The following is a 13,941-nucleotide window of genomic DNA, read 5'->3' as shown; positions in this document are numbered from 1 at the left end:
TGCCGCCCGGACCCTGTGCTTCCCGGCCAGAGCACCCGGTAGGAGGCGCGCGAAGCAAGGGGGTGCGGACCCAGGCCGGGTCCTGGCCCCCATCCTCCGCCCCAGGGCCAGCAGAGTACTCGCCCCCCGCCCCTCCTCCTCGGGTGTGCGTGTCCGGGAGTCTGGCTCGCCGCTCCGGCGGAGGGGGCGCTGTCGGCGCGGGCGTGCGGGCGGGGCCGGAGCGCGGGGGCGCGCGGCGCGGAGCTAGCGCAGGGGCCGCCGGCGCGGGCCGCGGAGGACTGGGGACCTGGCGGGCTGCCCTGCGCGGTGCGGGGCGCGGCGGAGGCGGGCGCGCGGCCAGTGAGCGCGCGGGCGGGGAGGCGGCGGCGGCGGCGGCGGGAGGAGCTCGGGGCCGCTCCCCGCGCTGCGCTCCCCGCGCTCCGCTCTTCCATGGCGCTGCCGGGGCCGCCCGAGCCGCCCCGCGGCGCGCCCCGCAAGGCGTCCAGCCTGCTGGAGATGGGGGCGCTCTGCCTGGACTCGGAGATCATCCTGGGGTTCACCAGCCACCTCCTGCGGCGCCGAGCCAAGGTGAGGGTCGGGCGGCCGGACCCGGCTGGCGGCAGAGGCGCCGTCCCGCGACTTTGCGGCGCGGCTCCCGCGGCTTGGGGTGCGGCGCCGGGAAAGAGGCGGCAGGTCCCGAGCAGCGTCGCGCAGGCCGGGCCGCACTTTTCCCCCTTAGTGCTGCCCCATCTCTCTCTCTCTCCCTCCCCTCAGCGCGGCGTCCTGAGCGGGGGACTGTGGGCGAGGGAGGAGAGCGCAGCGCAGGGACTCCGAGTCCCACCGCGCGCCTTGCTGGGGAGGGCGAGGCAGGCGGCCGGGGGTCTCGCGGCTGATCCTGAGTCCCGAGGTGGTCCAGGTTCCGCGGGGCTGTGTCTGGCCGTCCCCGGGAACCCGGGTGTAGGGTGTGAGCGTGTGCTTCTGGAAGCGCCGCAGCCGTGCGGACAAACGAAGTTGCGGGTGTGGCCGGCCCCGGGCATAGGACAAGGGCTCCTGGGGCCGATGTGTTTCTGGAGGTGCAGGTGAGGAATGTGAGCGTCAGCGTGCTATAGAGTCGCGCTTCCCGGGCCTGCGTATGCGTGTGTCTGTGTCCCAGAGCAGTTGAGGGGCGGGGGCTGCGATGTCCCGCGGTACCCAGATCCGGACGGGGGTGACGCCCCTTTCCTTCAGGAGGCTTCGAGGAGCTAGGAAAGGGGAAGAGCTTCGGCCTCCAGGCCGAGTGGAAAGGGGCTGGACGACGTGGGACCGTGGAGTGAGAGTGGGGACCCTCTGCCCACTTTATGCTCCCCTCGCCGCTTTGCAGGCCAGGAACGACTGGGAGAGCCAGGAGGGGCAGATCACCACGCTCCACTCTTTTCTGGGGAGTGAGTGCGTACGTGGAGAGGACCTTTCAAGTGAAAGGGAGGGTGGGCAAAACATAAAGAAGGAGTCGCTTTGAGGGGCTCAGGAGAGGCGGGGAGCGGCTTGAATCTGTGTGAGGGTCTCACTGCGTGCCGGGGAGCTGCGGTTGGGGTCTCCGCCCGGGCCGCGGTTTTCCAGCCGCCCTCTGCTTTGGCTCCGCTCCTTCTAGCCGCCCCCCCGGCGCGCCTCTTCGCCCCGGACGTGTGGCGCGGGGCCTCTTCCGAGCCTCGCGGCGGCGGGTGCGCGGCGGCCAGCAGGGGGCGCTCGCGTCGCGAGAAACCGGGTGGCCGTGCCCGCGGAGCCCGACCCTGGATTTCTGGTTGACCCAGAGCCGGACCCGGAGCCGCCTGCCGCCTCGGATAGCGGCGACACTTAGGGCTGAGCTGGAGCGGGAGCAACTGGTCGCCGGAGAAGGGGGGCGACCTCCCAGCCGGAGACTAACAGGCAATTAATTCCGGAGCTAAGTTCCCATCTGCCAGGCCGGCTGACAACAGGTCCCGCGCACACCCCCAGGGCCACCTCCTCCCTCTTCCCGGGCGCACGGCACGCACATCGGCCTTCTTGCACACGCGCGGCTGCAAAAACTCGCGTGCCGTTTGCAGACACGCCTAGGCACAGATACACTGGCATGGGCGCTGCACGTTCCGAGACGCAGAGCCCGGCGATACTCACCCACGCGTGACAGACCCAAAGTGTGGCCACCGACACGCGGAGTGCGCTGGATTTTCAGGAAAAAGCGATCGGGAGCCTGGGGGCCGGGGTTCGCTGCCACTTCGTTGTGTGACCTTGGGCAAGACCTTCCCCTCCGCGGCCTCAGTTTTCTCGCCTGTAAAGTGACGAGTGGGTTGGGGCCTCCCAGGAGACCCCAGTGTCCCAGGAGAGGAGCAGGAAGGCGCATACGCGCCCGTGTACGGGGTATCTCACCGCGGCCCCCAGCGCCCCTCCCTCGGGCTGGGACTCGCCTAACAGGTTGGGGGCCTCGGAGTGGGTGCGGCCGCGCGGCGCTGCGGGACCCCCTCCCCCACACACTGCAGAGCGAGGGCTTGGGCGGGGCGGGACAGCTCTCCCGGAGCCCCGCCCCTCCCCGCCCCCGGAGTCCCCGGCCCCGCCCCCGTTTCCGAGCGCGCTCGCCGCCGCAGCCACCGCGCGCTCTCAGCCACTTGCCTGCGCCGCGAACTTCGGAGCGGCCGGCCGGGCCATGGGGGCGTCCCCAGGCCGGATCACGTAGCCGCGGCGCCCCCGGAGAGCCCTCGTGGCCCCGAAGCGACGGCCCAGCCCTTCCTGCGTCCCGGCCATGGGCAGCCGCGGCGCCCCCCTGTGTGCGGCGCAACCCGCGGTACGCGCAGCGGGGCACGAGAGGGAGGCGGGCGACTAGGGGCCGGCGGACGGCCCGGGACCGAGCCCGGGACGCAGAGGACACTGGCAGAGTGCGCGGCGCCCCCTGGGGGCCGGGCCTGGAGCGGAGCGCGGGTGGCGACGGGCCTCCTGCTGGGGGGGGGGGGCGGGCAATGAAGACCTCCCGGGATGAAAGAACACGGTGCGCTGCAGGTTCGCGCCCAGCGCTCGTAACTTTGTCGAGTGCGTCACTCGGTCTGGGTCGCTCTGAGGTCTGGAGTCTCCGGTGCTGGGTACCGGGGTGGCGCCGCCCAGCGGCCCAAGCTCACTGTCCCCTTCTGCCTCCCCCACCAGGTGGCAGAGGGCGGCCCGGCCCGCGAGCCGCTGCAGCTGCTGGAGGTGCCCCCCCGCAAGAGGCTGACAGCCGGGCCCGAGCAGGACCCATGCGGCAGCCGCCCTGCGCCCGAGGGCGCCGGGGCGGGCGCGGAGCAGGGCCACTCCGCCGGTGGAGGCGGCTGGTGCCGCCACTGCCACACGAAGCTCGCCGAGCTCAAGAGACAGGCGTGGAAGCTGGTCGGCGGGCCCGGGACACCCCTCCGGGTAAGTGACCCTTCCTCAGGCCGGCCCCTGGGACGGGGCCCATGCTGGAACTTGGGAGTCTTTGGGGCCCGGAGGGAGGCGAGGTTCCACCGTGGATTTTTGGCCAATCCCTTCCCTTCTCTGGGCCTCGGGTTTTGCGTCTGTAACACCTTGTGTGTGAGGTGGAGCATTTCATCCTAAGAGGGTCCCAGTGTCTGATCGGAGGGGGTTGGGCAAGCGTTTCTGCTGCAGATGTCCCACAGCTGGAAGCCTAGTGTGTGTTTGGGAGGGGGAGGAGAGGGGGAGATGGCAGGGCCTCCACCCTGGGCGAGACAGCTCCTGCCTTGCCAGCAGCAAGAGGTTATTTGGTGCGTTGTCGCCCTTGGGGCACCTGGGCCCTCAGCCAAGTGTCTGGAAACTGCACACCTGGGGCAGGAGGGCTTGGAAGACCAGAGGGTGGGCCAGCTGCTGTGAGGGGGGGCCCTCTCCCTGGTCCCTCCCAGGGCCATGGATAAGAGTTGCGTATGGCCCACAGCCTGGAGCTCTGCCACTTTAGGCAGTGGCCACCCATCTGGTTCCCCAGGCTCCAGCCCCAGCTGCCAAGGTGTTGGCCAGGGGAGGGGGCTCTGCCGAATTCTGCAGCCAGTGGGCTTGCCCTGGTCTTGGAAGGAGCGGGGACCATTGTTCCAGGAACAATGCGCTCTGGAAGTTTGCACAGCCTGGGAAGCTGGGGGCTGGGGGGGGGGGGTGGTCTCCAGAGGAAGCCCTTCCCGCCTGACCTGCAGCCTTTCTGAAAGCTGTCCTGGGAAGTAAGGCTGCATAATCCCCATTGAATCTAAATATAGTTCTTCGAGGAGGCCCTGCGGTCCGGGCGAGACCCTGGCCTCCCGGGTCCAGCGGTGTTCCCCGTGGCATTGGGAGTGGGGATGTGAGTCTGGTTTGTGTCCTGGGCACCCTCGCTCTGCGGTCAGGGGAGGGGACCTGTGGCCCGTCCTGGGGTGGGGCTGGACGCTCCTGCATCTGCTGCCCTGAGCAGGGTGCCCCCTTGCCACGCTCTGTGCCCCAGATGGCCTGAATCTGGTTGAAAAGACATGAGAAGACCTTCAGGGCCCCAGGAGGGGGTGTTTTGGGCTAGACTCCTGGGGGCCTGACAGGGCCACAGGGCCATCTTACTACCCCGTTAGAGGAAATTGAGGCCAGAGAGAGGAGAGACCTCAGTGACTGAGCTGGGCTTTGCCTGGTGGTGCTGGACATGTGGCCGGTGGGTCGCAGGTGGACAGGGGATCCTGGTGGAGAGAGCTGCAGGTCACACCGGTCGCTGGTGGATTCGGGGTCCCTCACCTGGGAGGTCTCAGTGGTCTCTTCCTGCAGACAGCCCATCAGGGAAGGCCCTGGACCACCCAGAGTGCTCACCTCCCACCTCTCCTGGCCTCCCCGAGTTTGGCGTTTGACACTGGGTACCCCTCAGTGCCAGGGGAGGGCTCACCCCCTTCCCCAGCTGTCTCTGGCACCCAGCGGCCTGTTCACGCAGCAAACCAGGGTCTCTGGCCTTGTTGGTCTCTTTTGGCCTCTCTTCCCCCGCTGCGTTTCTTCCTCCTTTGTCAGATGGGGGTAGCCTCCAGGGGCCCTTCTGGGGTGCTGTCCAACCTGTAGGGTGCTGTGCCTGAGGAAGGGAGGGCCCCATCATCCACTGTTTCTCCAGAGAGGGTGGGAATGGGCCCAAGGGGACTTCAGGCCCTTGGGCTGAGCCACCCGGGCCGTGGGACATGGGACAAAGTGGTTGGGGCCTTGGCGGGTGTCACTGTCCTGTGTGACCCAGGCTGATTCGCGCACAGCCTGCAGCCTCACCCGGCCTGCCCCAGAGCTTCCTGCAGGGCAGGCTGGGGAGATGGTGCCCGGGATGGGCTTGTGCAGCTGCTTCTGCTTTTAGTTTGGGAGGGAGGCTGGGGCAGCCGGGGGGACCCGTGTGTGCCCGGCTCTGGGTGAGCCCCAGGGGGTCCTCCCAGGAGTCTGGCCCGATGGTCCAGGGGCACTGGGCTCTGCTCTGAGGCTGACAAGGCACTGGAATGTAGAGTTTGTGTTCTAGAATTTACCCTAGGGGGCCCTTTTTTGTTTCTCATCGTGAGGAGATGAGCTTTGTGAGAACGGCACTTCACAGTTTACAGAGAACTTTGCTGGCTGTCATCTCACTTAGTCCCATGATTGGGGCATCTGGGGAGGCCCAGGACCGGAGGTGGCTTGCTGGGCTCCCATGGCCTGGGGTGAGGGTGGAGCTGGGACCCCAGCCTGGCCGAGAGGCCCTTGCCCCTGGGGGGTCCCTGCCTGGTCTCAGGTGGGAGGGAGGCTTGCAAGGGTCGAGGGACGTGATCTTTTAGCCAGCTCACGGCCACCCCATCCTCTGCCCGAGGCATCCCTGCCGGGGCTCGACTCCCCGCTGGCTTCTTGCCCACCCTCCTGCCAGCTGACAGCTCCGGGCTGTGGGACCTTGGGCAGGTTTGCTGAGAGCTCGTGGCCTCGGTTTCCCTCTCTGTACCTGGGACCAGCTTCGCGCCCCTTTCACAGGCGTGTTGGGCCGCGTCTGGCACAGGCTGGCCCGTGTGCCTCAGCCCTTGCTGCTTTTGCTGGGATGTGGGCTCGGGGGTCATGCTGTACCCAGGTCTTTGGTGCCCATGGGAGGTGCGCGGGCGGCCTGGGTGGAGGGCCCGCCTCCCGCTTGCTGTCTCTGCTCCCTTCTCCCTGCACCTGCCTCAGCTTCCCCATCTGGGCAGTGAGGATGACCGTGGTTCCCGCCCAGGGACCTCATCCACGCGGAGCAGATAGGACTGTGCCCCCTGCTTTCGAGCCCCTGGGGGCCGTGGGGGAGGGAACGTGCTCTGCCTGCCCAGCTTGGAGCCCAGAGACCGTCCTGCCTGAACTGAGAGGGGCGGTGGGCCTGGTTGTGGAGGGGATGCCAGGCTGGGGCCTCTGGGCCTCCACGGAGCCACCTCTGCCCTCACCAGGGTCCAGGGCCTTGTCTCTGAGTGACCTCTTCGGACCCCTGCGTGGCCTGGAGCATGCCCTTCGGACTGTCCTGTGGCCTCCATGGGCCGCTCCTCCCGTGGGCCCCGCTGCAGATGCCCTGCTTCTCCCCAGACCCCCACCCCCCGCCCCGACCTCCCCGCGTGGTCCTGCCGGTTCCCTGCCTCTGAGAGGCCTCTGCTGGGAGCTCCCAGAGCCCCCCACCCAGGGACCGAAGCCAGGCCTTCCTCTCCTCCACGACTGAGCGCCCTCCAGCTTAGCACTGGCCACTCTATCCCCCGAGGCAGAACCTGAGGCCCCAGCCTTCCCTGGCAAACTGGTCACCAAGTTCCTGCAGGCCCCTTTCATTGTCCCGCAGCCCAGCCCACCCACAGCTGCCCACCCTCAGGGCGGCCAGAGGGGACTCTCTGAACCGTGGAGCCCTCAGGAGGGTCCCCGGCCAGTCCTGGGTCCTGCTGTCCAGCTGGGCCCTGCCAGACTGAGGCCAGACCGAGGCCCCCCGAAAGGCACAGCCCCTGGGCACGGTGCCCCTTCTTCATTGCATGGTGGTCTGCCACAGCGCCCCTTTGGCAGACCTCCCCCCACCCCGTGCTCATTTGGCAGACTCCCCCCCTCCTCCCATGCTCATTAGGTGGAACCGTACAGCCTGAGTTGCCCTGAGCCCCGCCTGGGCAGCTGACGGTGGTGGGGGACTCAGACCGCACAGAGTGGCCTCACTTTGAGCTCCTGGCACAGAGCCTGGCGGCCCTCCGTGTGCAGTGAACCTCCCCTCCCCTCCCCCGAGCTTTCCCTCCCCCACATCTCCACCGTCCTCCCCGAGGCCACCCCTGCTGTCACCTGGCCCCGCCTTTTCTCAGCCCTTCCCACAGGCATGGAGTCTGGGTCACCCAGAAACGTTTGTTGAACGACTGAGTGACCAGACCTTGCCTCCCACACCCTGCTGTGTTCACCCCAAGGGCTGCTGGACTGGATCTTGGCTCTCCCCCCCGCCCCATATGAGGCCCTTGTGGAGGATGGCGGTCCCCAGCCCCTTGCAGCCGTGGGGGGCAGGGATCCTGCTTGGGGATCTGCTCCAGCTGCCGCCCAGATGCATCGCGTGGAGGTGGTGACTCTTCTGGAACCCGTGACTTCCACGTGTCAATACGGCACTGAATTGATTAGTGCTCGGATGGGGAAAGTGATCAGTTCTCCTTTCGACCTTGCGAATCTCTCGCTCACCCGGGCAGTGGGGTCTCGTCCTCCCCGGCCCTGCGAATTCCAGGACCACTGCCCACCCTTGCAGCCCCCGCACCGGTTCGTGTTTTTCACCAAGCTGGACAGTGAGTCCGAAGGCTGCTGGGAGGCCGTGGGCTCCCCCCGGGCACAGCTCGGGGTGACGTGACCAGGCTCCTAAGGCTAGAGGCCTGGAGACCCTCCCATCTCTCTCTGGGGCCTGGCTCGGGGGTGGTGGGCCTCTGTCACCACCCCCAGGAAGCCTGCGTGGTCTGTCCCCACCGCCCCCAGCTCTGACCGCACTGGTGTGCCGTGGTGGGGTCCCGGGGGGGCAGGGGCTTAGCCCGGCTGGTGCTGGACATTCGCCACCTGGAGTCACAGTCCCTGGGCCCCTGTCCCCCATGCTGTTTGGGGCCTGGCCTGAGCTCCACCGGCTTCTGGGGGGGGCTCCCCGGGGCGGGGCACCTGGTGTCAGCGGCATTCTCCAGCTGAGCCAGGTGTTGGCAGGCTCCAGAGGCAGCCGGGAGGTGTGAGAGGGGCGGGGGCTCCCTGGGGCGGGCTGCTGGGCGCTCGCCCAGCTGGTAGGGGACTGATGACTCAGCGGGGGAGGGATCAGGCCGCGGGGACCAAGCCTGGGCCGGAGGAGGGAGGAGGCCGGTCAGGCCTGGCCTTGCCGCCTGGCCTCTGCGAGACCTCGGCCGGCCCCTCCACACCCTGCCCTGGCCCCCTCCTCCCTAGGTGGGCGGTGGTCTAGCTGGTGTCCCCTGCTGTCCCTGAGAACCTCCTTTGGTCCCATCCGTGTGCCCGTCTTGGGTCCTTGCTGGTCTGGGGTTTCGGGGAGTGAGGGTGGGCAGTGGGAGGCGGGACTGAGCTTCGGGTCCTGAACACCTGCCCTCTGAACGTCAGCCAGAGCGGAGATGGGGCTTTGGGGGCTGGCCGGGGTCTGGGGTAGGGAGCTCTGTGTCTTGCAGGAGGGAGCTTCTTGAGGGGAGTTCAGTTGCAGTCAGCACTGGGGCTGAGCAGGGGAGTGAGTTGTGGTGACTTTCCTCACTGCCTCTCTGCTGAAAAGGGGAGGGTCAGGGTGTCACCCCTGTACCTCGGGCTGCTCAGTGCCTTGCCGGGGGCTTGTCTTGGTCTGGCATGGCTTAAAGGAGGGGGTCTGGGGCCTTCTCAAGGCTCCCTTGAGTGTCCTGAAGGGATCTTTTACTTGGGAGTTGGAAGAGCTGGTTGTTGTCTTCAATGGCAAGGAAAGTCTATTTTCCTTTTTCCTTTGCCTGCCAGGAAGCTCACAGCAAACGCAGTCTTCAGCTTCCGCCAACCACATGGGCCCTTTCTCACACGTCTGTGGGAACTGATCGTTCCTGGCTGCTCTAACATGACTGTCTCTAGCCACGTGGTTTTGCTTCCAATTTATGCCGAGTAGTTCCTGGAAGCCACCGCAGTTTTTGTACAAGAAAAGTGTGGGGTATGAATAAATAAACAGGATAGAAGTGGATCGAGTGTCCCTCAGTGCGTCTGGCCTCTGTCCACTCGTCTGCTTCCTGGGGACAGGGAGCCTGTGTGGTGGGGGGTGGCATTCAGGGCCAGGCTGTCCCCTGTCAGGTTTCTGGAAGCAGCCAGTCTGGGCTGGCTGGGAGCCGCTCTCTGGTCATCCACCCCTGAGCCCTGACCTCTGAGCCCCATGATCTCCCTTCCCACTGGGTGGACGCGTGGTGGACAAGCCTCTCTCCCCCATCTCCTGTGGCCCCAGCTCCTGTGGCCCCAGCTCCTGTGGCGTGGTCGCTTCTTGGCAGGGCCTCAGCTGCCCTGTCTGGGAACAGCGTCCTTGGGCTGAGTAGCCACTCTGGCCCCCTCCGGGTGAAGGGGCGCTTTCGCTTCTGGTGCTACGTTTTGTGGCCAAGGGACCCACGTGGACTGCAGGGCTCCTGGGGTCATCTGGTCTGGTCCCTGCCCCCCTGGGCAGCATCCCAGGCTTCGGCTGTGGGCGCTGGGCTGGGGCAGGGGTGGGTGGGCTCAGCTGGGCGCCTGGGGCTGGCGGATTTACGGTCCTACACGGCCCAGCGACAGGCTGCTGTGTCCGCCTCGGGTGGATGTCCTTACACCGCCGTGTGCGTTCACCTCTGATCCCGTGTGATGGACGGCTGGCCCGCGCAACTGCCTCTGTTTCCGGGTGGAGCGTGCCGGGCGCTGGCCCTGCCCCGTGCCCTGCTCGGGGGTGTGGGCTGCAGGGTCGGCTCCTTCCTAACTGTCCTGTCCTAGGCTCCCCGTCCCCATCCTCCCCCACACAGCCTCGGTGCAAGGCCACAGCCCAGTTTTGCTTCCTGGAATCCCCGTCAGCCCCACATACTTGGCCTGTTCAAAACCCGTCACCAGTGAGCAGGCCTCTGGGAATTATGTGCTTAGCTTCACCACCCCATGCGCCAGGGGAGGAAATAGCGGACACACGGGTGTGAGTGACTTGCCCGAGGCCACGCACCCTGGCTTCCCCGCCCCCGAAGTCTGTGCTCTTAACCAAAGTGTCCTGGGAGGGAGGGCTCTGGAAAGGGGCACCCAGGAGGACCTCCTGGAGGAGGTGATATTTGCTCTGGGCTGGAATTGGCCCAGAGATGGGGTGAGGGTCTCCAGGGGTGGAGCATCAAGAGCTCGAGGATGGGGACGCCCGGAGCACGTGTGGAGACTGTGTCTTGGGGGCCCTGTAGGGTGACGAGGGGAAAGCAGGATGAGGTCGAAGGTCGGGAGGTGGGGTGGAGTGCAGTTGTGCTCCAGCCCTGGAGTAGAAGTGGGGCCTGGGGTGTCCTGGGAAGCTCTCTGATAAACAGCCGTAGTTCCGGGCTCTTCTGTCGGAGGGGCTGGCGGGCGGGGGTGGCCCTGTGTGCAGGAGAACACGGTACCTGGGGCCACCTGGGGGCAGGGGCCCCATTCGGCTTCTGCACCTGCCCCTTTTGCCGGGGCTCAGAGCCCCCGCAAGTGGCGTTGGGGGCCCTGGCCGTGGCTGGGCTTGCGGGGTGTGATCTGCCACGGCCCGTTGTCCAGATGAGGAAACTGAGGTCCACAGGCTGTGCTCGCGTCCGGAGGTGGACAGTCGGACTGAAGGTCGTGTCTGGCTGCGCTCCAGGCACCCCCTCCCACCCCGCGGCTGCTTCTCCACCACCCTCACCCGCTGAGGCCGTCCTGCCTGTCTGGCCTTTAGCCCCCGGCGCCCCCGCCACCCTTGTGTGGCCTCGTGTGGAGGATAGGGGGGCCATTGAGGGGAGGAGGTCTCAATGAGCTAGTGTGTGCCCCGAGCTGCCCAGCTGGCCAGTGCCTGGCACAGGGCCTTGGGGATGGGTGCCGGGCAGCGCTGAGTGGGCCAGACTGTGGCCCCCCTGCCCCTCCCCCCGTGTCAGCTTGGGGCCTCAGAGCTGCAGACCTGCAGCCCGGGGTGGTCTCTGGCGGCCTGGCTGGCAGAGGGAGGGTCGGGTTTGGGTCTCCAGGCATCCCACTGGACCCAGCAGGTGGTGGGGCCTGGGGCTGGGGGCCGGGCTCCTGGTGAGGCTCTGGCTGGGTGGGTGGGAGGGAGGGCCTGGGATGGCTGCGGTGTGGCTGGAAACCGAGCCCGCTGCACAGGACCTGGGAATGTCCTCGACAGCAGAGCCTGGGAGGGCAGCGCCTGGCCCGGCAGCCAGGGGTCCCTTCCTGGACCTGTTGTCAACTCCGGAAAAGGGGGCCACGCGGGGTCACGGCCCAGCTGCTTTGTTTGTGGAGAGAAGGGAGGATGGGGCGGAGGGAGCTGTGGCTGGTGGGACCTTGCTCAGCGCCTGCTTGTCGAGCTTGACCATGAGGCTGGCCTCTGGGCCCGTGTGCTCTCCTAGCCGCCCTGCCAGTGGGTGCCAGGGCGCCCTTTTAAAAGACGGGGTGATGGGGGCTCAGAGAGGGTCATCTCATAGCCCTGCGGCCTGGGGGCTTTTCTGAATTGGAGAATAGAGCCCCTTCCCACCCCCTCCCAGGGGGGCATCCGTGGCGGTGGGGTGGGGGGCTTCTGGTCGGCTCCTCTCCTGCGCTGCGGGGGGGCCTGGCCAGCCGGGCTGGGGAAGCCTCTCCCGGTGGTGATGGTGGTGCAGCGCGGCCCCCTCCAGGACTCCCTCACAGGAGCAAATGGAAGGATTACTTAAAGCAACTTGGAGACCCAGAAACAAAGCGAAGAATGAGAAGTCATCATTTTTAAGTGCGGGGAGGCTCCCTGAAAGCCAGGCAGCATGCAGGGTAGGTGGTGCACAATGTGAAATTGAATCAAATTAAGAAAAACATTTCCCAAATGCAAGTAAAATATCTGTTTAATTAGACCACAAAGAGGAAACTAAAAGTAATATTTTGCAGCAGGGAAACTACTGTCTTTCTGCAGGTGCTGGGCTCCGGAGGGGAAGGGTGGGTGCCAGGCTGCACGGTGGCCGGGGCTTTCAGGGATTAAAATTCTGGAACTTGGGGCTGTGACCCCTTGGGGGCTCGGGCCTGTGGACCCTGGAGCTGCCAGGAGCTGCCCCAGGGCTGGGAGAGGAGACCAGGCCCCGGGAAGGGAGGGCTGCACCTCCCGGGCCTCCCCCAGCTCCCCGCCCTGTCCTGGGGCCTGAGGATTGTTGGCTGTACTGGGGGGAGGGGGTGGCTGAGGAGTGGGGAGGGGCCTTTGTCTCCCCGAGGGCTGCCCAGGGGTCGGCAGGTGGTGTGGAAGGTGCCGTCACCCCTCACCTTCTGGGGTCCAGGGTGCCCATCCTGGGAGTGGCCCGTGCCAGCTCCCAGGAGAAGCCCCCTCCCTGGAGCCCCGAGCTCCGGGCCAGGGTGCTGGGGGCGGGGATCCGGGCTCTAGGCCTGTCCTGCCCAAAACTTGCGGTCCCCAGGCTGTTCCCTCCAGTGTGGGCTGTGGTTCTGAGTGACCAGCGTGCAGTGACTGTCCCAGGCTGCTCAGTGGCCCACTGCCGCCCGAGCAGCCGCTTTGGCCCCTGCGCTGGCCCAGCCGGTGCTGCCTGGCCTGTCTGAGGGGCTCAGGGTCCACTGGGCTCTCCGTGTGGTCACCCCAGGCGCGTCCCTCCTCCTTGTTGGCCTTTGCCATCTCACGTGTGTGACAGGAGACAGAGGTTGGAGAGACGGGCTTGCCCCACGCCGGGAGCCCCTCGAGGCCCAGGGGATCAGCCAGCCCTTCGGCAGTGATGATGTGAGGGTCCCCCAAGGGGTGGGCTCGGCTGCCAGCGCTGCAAGGGGGTACTTGGCCCCTCAAGGGGGCTTTGGCCATGGGGTGGGCCCGGGTGTGTTGGGCCTGGCCTTCCTGGGAACTTGTGAAGCAGGACTCGGGAGACTGTGGCCTGGGGGGGCCACGAGCGCAGAAACCCCTGCAGTTGGCTCACCGAGCAGGTGACCGGGCAGCCCTGGGCTTGTCTCCCTGTGCGGGGGGTGCTTGAGCTCGGGGGGCTCTCTCCCCCCAGAGCAGACCCCTGTGGTTCCCACGTGGGGCTTTGATGCTCAGGGCCTGAGGCCTGGGGCCGCTGGGGCCTCCCTGGCGCCCCACCTGAATTCCTTGGGACCGGCTGGGGGCGGGGCTCGGGCGGGGGGCTGCCGTGGCTGCGTGGTGGGGGTCTGGTGCGGGCCCAGGGCCGTCAGCAGCCCCCCACGCTCTGCGCTTCCCACTTTCCTTCCGCCGCCTCCCGTGAAGGCCGTGGAGGGGATGTCAGGGTGGCTCCCCGGAAGCAGAGGCCCTAGAACAATGGGCGGCTGGGCCTGGGGCGGGCGGGGCCTGGGCCGCCTTTCAAGTCGGGTTAATGGCTCTAGCGGGCGGCCCTCCCTTGCCCTCTCACCAGCCCACCATTAGCTGTCTCCTGCTGAGTGGAAAAACCAGAGTCATCAGGGCCGGGCCTGGAAAACTGGCAGGGTTGGGGGTGGGGGATGGAGTGACAGCCGGCCCGTGTGAGCCAGGCGTGGCTGGGCCGCCGTCTGGATTCCATGTGTGGCCCACGGGCGACACGAGTGGGGTCCCTGCGGCGTTTCCGGGCCTCCCCGGGGCCCCACGGGGGAGCAGCAGGCGGGGGTGGTGTCGCTGATGGGGACCAGACATCCTGGGCGCTTCCGAGGCTCTGGGGCCTGCCAGCCCCAGCTGGAGAAAAGCCAGACCTTCCGGAGTGGCCCGTAAATCAGGTAGCTGGCAAGGCCTGGCCTGGCTGGGGTCGCGCTGTCATTCGACCTGGCCTGCCCAGGGGGCACGTGAGGGGCAGCTCTATGGCCGAGGCTGCCGGGAGCGTGGGATGGCACAGGCACACCCGGCTGGACGTGCTTTGCTTTACTGCGCTTCACAGGTGCGGTGTGTTCTGCGAGCCGAGGGCTTGTGGCAAGCCTGTG

The 13,941-nt window shown here is 67.2% G+C and overlaps 1 protein-coding gene across 5 annotated transcripts in view; it reads left to right on the top strand.

Annotated features, from left to right (window-relative positions):
• The first annotated feature begins 404 nt into the window (after window positions 1-404).
• KIF26A (kinesin family member 26A) overlaps window positions 405-13,941 on the top strand; it is a 42,332-nt gene continuing 28,795 nt past the window's right edge. Inside the window, exons 1-2 of one of the 5 annotated variants that reach the window (XM_082449947.1) lie at window positions 405-567; window positions 3,127-3,372. In XM_082449947.1, the coding sequence (XP_082306073.1) occupies window positions 430-567; window positions 3,127-3,372 (384 nt within the window). In that variant the 5' untranslated portion in view covers window positions 405-429. Of the gene's footprint in view, window positions 568-2,613; window positions 2,774-2,935; window positions 2,986-3,126; window positions 3,373-11,428; window positions 11,824-13,519; window positions 13,741-13,941 lie in introns of those variants that run through there. The other 4 variants (XM_082449948.1, XM_082449949.1, XM_082449951.1 and 1 more) reach the window with 4 other exon arrangements.

This window comes from Balaenoptera physalus, assembly GCF_965194825.1.
Source record: "Balaenoptera physalus genome assembly, chromosome: 2".
In the NCBI taxonomy this organism is placed as follows: Eukaryota; Metazoa; Chordata; class Mammalia; order Artiodactyla; family Balaenopteridae; genus Balaenoptera; species Balaenoptera physalus.
This window is presented reverse-complemented; position numbering and strand designations above follow the sequence as displayed.